Source organism: Pinus tabuliformis, chromosome 9 (genome assembly GCF_031772625.1).
Source record: "Pinus tabuliformis cultivar Carrire ecotype Pingquan chromosome 9, CPIR1, whole genome shotgun sequence".
NCBI classification, from domain to species: Eukaryota; Viridiplantae; Streptophyta; class Pinopsida; order Pinales; family Pinaceae; genus Pinus; species Pinus tabuliformis.
In genome coordinates this window covers 349,510,676-349,517,235 of record NC_142307.1, presented here as the reverse complement: position 1 = coordinate 349,517,235, position 6,560 = coordinate 349,510,676, and the positions used below count along the sequence as shown (strand labels likewise).

Sequence of the window (6,560 nt, the reverse complement as noted above, 5' to 3'; positions counted from 1 at the left end):
TGAGAATTAGATATTAAAATTAGTAATATAAAGATTATAACCCTATTTTTTTTGAGATGTTTTAACAATTTGGTAATGTGTTGAATCTATTGTATTTATGCATTCAAAAAACATATTTTAAATAATAAAAAATTATAATGTGACAAAAAAATATTTAATGGATTTTATTTATGCATTCAAAATATATAATTTAAATAATAAAAAATTATAATTAAATAAAAAATATTTAATAAATAAAGTCCAAAACTTAAAATAATTAAATAAAACTAATTTAAATTTCTTCCAATTCCAACCGCCAATATACCATCACACAAGAATATTTAATTTACCAAACACAAAAGAACGTCTAATTTTTAATTTACCAAACACAAGAGAATATCTAATTTTAACAAATAGAAGCTCCAAACAACCATGATAAAAAACCCATAAAATGAAATCTCACCACCATAAAAAAGAGTTCCTAAGATTTCCCACTCTGCCTCAAAATTCTTCAAAGGATTTCTTAAGATTGGCTAATCGGCTTCGAAATTCTGTGTATCCAGCGTTTCGAGCTTTCCTGGGTTATCTCAACGGCTTCGAAATTCTGTGTATCCAGCGTTTCGAGCTTTCCTGGATTATCTAAACGGCCAAACCCCATGGAGATTGTGAAGGCCGTCGTGCATCTGAGTATAAATGCGGTAAAGAAGGCAAATGCCAAAGCCCGCGGGCTACGTCGCCCCGGTCTCGACCAGAGACAACGCGGTGCCCTGAAAGATTGTTTCGAGTTATTCCATGACACGCTCGATGAATTGCACGGCACGCTCTCCGATTTGGAGAACGCGACTTTCATGTCAATTCCACAGCACGCCAGTGACCTCGAGACATTGCTGAGCGCGGCCATCACGAATCAGTACACCTGCCTTGATAGTTTTTCTCACAGCAAGGGGAATCTCAAGCAACGTTTGCTGGGAGGGCTGCGCAATGTGTCTCATCTGGTCAGCAATTCGCTGGCTATGGTCAAGAATATTTCAGCCGAAGCTTCAAGCCTGGCCAATCAGCGGCGAACTTTTCCGACTCAGAATCGCTGTCTGTTGTCGGATCAATCTGATCCCAATTTCATGCCCAGGGATTCCGATGGTTTTCCGACCTGGATGTCAGCCGGAGATCGAAGGCTTCTGCAAACCTCTACGAGCACGGTGAAGCCGAACGCCGTGGTTGCGAAGGACGGCAGTGGAAATTACACGAACATTACAGAGGCAGTGGAGAAGGCTCCCGAGAAGAGCCAGACGAGATACGTAATTCATATAAAAGCAGGAGTTTATGCAGAGAATGTGGAGCTGCACAAGAAGAAAACTAATATCATGTTCGTTGGAGATGGTATGGATGTCACAGTGGTGACCAGAAACCGAAATGTGAAGGACAATTTCACAACCTTTCGTTCTGCAACTGTTGGTAAGTCCACTGATAAGAATTTGCTCTCACTCTACCGCCAAGGGTCCAGCAAATGGACAGATTTAGTTTTAAAAGGAGATTAGCGAAAAGAAACCAAGATATTGCACTTGTTGATTGACAGGCACTTTTAAGATGGACAATCAACCAAATTCAATATTTGAGATTAAAGCTGTCTCTTTCCGGAAATCACAGCTGCAATATTTGAAGTTAAAGTTGTTTCTTTCTGGAAATTACAGTTAGGTGCTTGCTTTTTTGCTGGCAGGAAAATGACCTCGCTGCGTCAGTATTGCCTTTTTTTCGTCCGTACAATGGCCAAGCAAGAAAATGGCCTTAACATAGGTTAAAATTTTGAATAGCCTAGTATGATTTAATTAGGTTTAACGTTTATTGGTTAAGAATATATTTCTTAAAGAAGATAGTTTCCAATAGATTGGTGTAATATATTAATAATGTAGTTGGTATGCCATATTGCAGCTCTGACTGGAAACGGATTCCTCGCTCGCGACATGACCTTCGAGAACACGGCAGGACCCGCAAAACACCAGGCGGTGGCCCTGCGTGTGGGATCAGATCTCTCGGCTTTCTATCGATGCAGCTTCAAGGGTTACCAGGACACCCTATACGCCCATTCCCTTCGTCAGTTTTACAGAGAATGCAACATCTATGGCACCGTAGATTTCATCTTCGGCAACTCCGCCGTCGTTTTTCAGGATTGCAATTTGCTGGCGCGGAGACCCCTCGAGAATCAGAAGATTCTTTACACCGCTCAGGGCAGGCAGGACCCCAATGAGAACACTGGAATTTCCATTCAGAACTGTAATGTGACCGCAGCCCCAGACCTGGCTCCAGTGAAGAGCTCGTTCGAGGCATATCTTGGGAGGCCATGGAAAGAGTACTCTCGCACTGTCTTCATGCAGTCTTTTCTGGGCGACCTGATTCAACCTGCCGGTTGGCTCGAATGGAATGGATCCTTCGCCCTCAGCACCCTCTACTATGGGGAATATATGAACCGCGGCCCTGGTGCGGGCACTACAAATCGGGTCAAATGGGCGGGGTATCGAGTGATTAATAGCTCAAGCGAGGCAAGCCAATTTACAGTCTCAAAATTCATTGAAGGAGATTCATGGTTACCTTCCACCGGAGTTAAGTACGTCTCAGGTTTCACTAGCACCACCACTGGGACTTAGCGCGCAATGGAGTTTCTGGACTTTTCGTCACTAGTACGTATTTTTCATAAAACATAACCAGTTGGGGATCATGGTCTCCATTTATGCTTTGGTTAAAATATGTGTCATCAAGTTAAAGGGGTTGTGTAGTGGTTCGATCCTGGGCTTGTAACAGAGAGAAACGATGATGTACCTCTTTGCAGTTTTGAAGGGTTAACAAATTTGGTTCGATACGTGAATAATATTAAGTATCTAGAAATTCAAATGGTATAATGACAGTTTAACAAATTTGGTATAATGGTATAATAAATAGACTATGGCCCTCAAAAATCCCTACAACATTAAGATTATGCAAATTTTAGATAAAATTAAGCAAATTAGAGTGTCAAAAGTACGTACAGAAAAAGGAGCAGGCCACTTGACGTAGTTGTATTTACAGTACAATTAATGGAACGATTCTGGGGAAGGAGATGCACTTATCCAAAAAACTGGAAAGGACGAGAACCAGGCGGTACGCGGCTCGGGTCCACAACGGACCATAATAACCATCCTTCTTTTTTTTTCTTAAAGGTGCCACGTGCTGCCTTTGCACTATTCTCTCTCAATTCGTTGATTTAGAGACTATTTTCGATTAAATGTCAAACGAAACAAAAAACAAATTTGACTTTTGTGCTACTCGCTAAATTTGACTTTTGTGCTACTCGCTACATACTGGGTTTGGTGGGTTGACAAGAGATACGTTTGCATTACTAGTGTTTTCGCTAAATACTTTTCAATTTTTAGCTTTTCATTGTTTTTATGCATAAAGGTTTAGTATGGTTTACATGTTTTTATTATATATATTTTATTATTTTTAAAACATTTTGAGTTTTAAAAGTTATTATATTAGTAATTGTATTTAAAGGTGTAAAAGAATGTTTATAGAAAAAATGGGAATGTGGAAAGAAATACTCAATTGCAATAATGGATGATGAAATAAAATGCAAGGTGTGTAGGATATATATGGACAATGAAATACAATGCTAGGTGGGTAGGATTTGGATAGGAGGAGGACTGAGACAGGGAGAGTTTGTGTGGGATTTGGAATTGATCAGTTACATGTTAGGGTTCAATTGTGTCATGTGTCAGATTCCAATGGGAGAGGAGTTTCTGTGGGATTGACAGGGAGAGTTTGTGTGGGATTTGGAATTGATCAGTTACACATTAGGGTTCAATTGTGTCATGTTTCAAATTCCAATTCGAGAGGAGTTTGTGTGGGATTTGGAATTGATCAGCTAGGGTTCAAATGTGTCGTGTCAAATTCCAATATCTGAGAGAGGCAGACAGAAATGAGGCTTTATATTAGTTGTTGTCAAATTCGGAAAGGAAATGGATTTGTGAAGAAAGATGCAGGAGAAATCATCTAGTGGGCTATTGTTTCAAAAAAAAGTCTCAGTAAAATATTTTTCTTCATGTAGACTTGAAGGCACTGGGGTAATGAAAGTTACTTGCTGGTTAAGAAAACATCAAAGTGAGGTATTTTATTTTGTTGAAACTAGGGTAAAAGTAGCATTTTCAACACTTGAAGTTAATTTAATTAGATAATTTATAATATCAATAAATGTGAGTTTGCAAACAGAGTCCCTGTAATGTTTGGGCTTTTTTGTTTGCAAAAGAAATTGCATTCATGGAGAACATCTTGAATTGTTGTAACCCTATGGAATTTGCTCAAGCAAAGAGGATTTATGGATTGGTAAGTTTTTTTGAAAGTTTTTTTTACAGACTCTAGAACACTTTCTGAAATTATGCAAGGTTTATAAAATATGCACTAGACTTAGGTTAAGGATTCCAAATTTCATTGAAGAAGTCAAGTTTTGCTTTTAGTTTTAAAATATTTTAAAGCATAGATGGAACACAATTTCATTGAAGAAGTCAAGTTTTGCTTTTAGTTTTAAAATATTTTAAAGCATAGATGGAACACTTTCTGAAATTATGCAAGGCTTATAAAATATGCACTAGACTTAGGTTAAGGATTCCAAATTTCATTGAAGAAGTCAAGTTTTGCTTTTAGTTTTAAAATATTTTAAAGCATAGATGGAACACTTTCTGAAATTATGCAAGGCTTATAAAATATGCACTAGACTTAGGTTAAGGATTCCAAATTTCATTGAAGAAGTCAAGTTTTGCTTTTAGTTTTAAAATATTTTAAAGCATAGATGTTTGTCTTTTGACCTGAATAGTTTTTTTTACATAGTGGGAACATTTATAATATCATAACATTCAAATGATTCCACTGAAACCTAACTATTCCATAAAATTAATATTAGTTAAATTTGCAAATTCCAAGTGTATTTCTCAGCTATTCTTAAATAAAAAAAACATACTAAGTCACTACTTAAAATATCATGTTTTAATGTGAAAGACTATTTTTTTCTTTGTTAAGATTGGATACTACTGTGTAATCACTCTCTTAGCATTTCTAATAAAATAATGGAAAGAGATCCTTTTTCCAAAGAGAAAAATATTACCTTTCCATTAAATTAATCAAAATATTTCATTTTTTATGTTGAGAACCTCGTAGGCTCACAACAAAAACAATAACACCAATAATTTAGAGGACGATGGTTCTTGAATCACACATCAAGACAATCCATAAAAAATATAGTCATTACCAACAACAACTCTATGGGTGTAGTCTAATAAGGTGATTTATGGCCTTTTCATTGGAATTGGTGACATGATTCTTGGTGGGATCATACTATTTCATCTTTTAAATGGTACTTTTGAATGCAGAAATAGATTCAACATCATGGAAAACCCCTGGAGTACTCAGTTTATACAAACTGTTCAGCAACTTAAAACTACAATTTTCCCAATTTCTGGCCTGATTTTGGGCAAAAAAGACAAGAAAATCTGCTTGGAAAAGGGACAAAAAACCACCACATTAGTCTACTTCCTTATCATCAAGAACAGTTTGACAGAGCATAATTTTTCACTTAAACAAATTATTATGGGTGTACTCTCTTTGGTGGTAGTGTGCTTTCCACCTCATCCTTGGAAATCCCTACAATTTCTAATCATTAATGAAACTAGATCCAAAGAGATAACATGCTTTGACATATGGTCAGCATTTGATTGAATCTCTGAAGATGATAAAAGTGTGGTTTAGCTCCTTTTCCCTTTGAATTTAATGGAAAGAATTTTTAATGGAATTTAAAAGGCGTACTTTCCCTCAAACAACAAGGCAAGACATTTATCCAAGATAGAATGAACCTTGTGTATTTCTGTATGTTGCAATCAATTGACACTCGACATAGTGAAATTCAGAATTTTTTGTGATACTAATATTTGACCATGTCAGATATTAAAATCTTTTTAATATTATGATAAAAGGGAGTTATGCAACCCACTACTAAAGCTCTTTGTGTTGGTTCCCATACTCTTGAAAACAACAAATGAGAGCCCTAATCACCATGATAACACATGTACGATGCACAACTTTCCCTTCATAAACGTCAGTTTGGACCAATGGCAAAGACAAAAATTTCACTATCATAACATGTATAATACTCAACATTCCCTTCTTAAATTTAAGTTTGGACCAAGTGGCAAAGGCAAAAATTTCACAAACATGTACAATACTTAGCCCTTCCTTCATGGCTATAAAAATTTGGACAAGTGACTGATTTGAATGGGAAAATTAATTTTTTTGTGCTAAATTCCTCTTCAGAGTATGTAAAAGTGTTTAAGGATTCATGAGGTTAATTGCAAGTTTTAACATGAGTTTTTAAGTGTTTTTATGTAAATTGCATGTACAAATTAACATAAACAAATGACTAAACAACAACATATAACAGACATGAACATCACCAAAACAATATCAAAACAACACATGATGAAGGAGTTCACCCCGCTTGGGCTACGTCTCCTTGGTCCAGTTTCCAATGGCTTGGCCCTCTCTATTATGCTCAAAAGTGTGAATAC

General features: G+C 36.5%; 1 protein-coding gene across 1 annotated transcript; it reads left to right on the top strand.

Annotated features, from left to right (window-relative positions):
• Positions 1-499: 499 nt before the first annotated feature.
• On the top strand, positions 500-2,870 carry LOC149148648 (pectinesterase-like). Its single transcript, XM_089438541.1, has 2 exons — positions 500-1,431; positions 1,906-2,870. The coding sequence occupies exons 1-2, from the start codon at positions 636-638 to the stop codon at positions 2,616-2,618; spliced, it is 1,509 nt and encodes a 502-aa protein (XP_089294667.1). The 5' UTR covers positions 500-635; the 3' UTR covers positions 2,619-2,870.
• The last annotated feature ends 3,690 nt before the right edge of the window (positions 2,871-6,560 follow it).

Bases quoted from the DNA above. Each gene is read 5' to 3' on its own strand.
- LOC149148648 (XM_089438541.1), top strand. From the start codon at position 636: ATGGAGATTGTGAAGGCCGTCGTGCATCTGAGTATAAATGCGGTAAAG. The intron at 1,432-1,905 runs GTAAGTCCACTG...GCCATATTGCAG, and splicing joins CTTTCGTTCTGCAACTGTTG to CTCTGACTGGAAACGGATTC.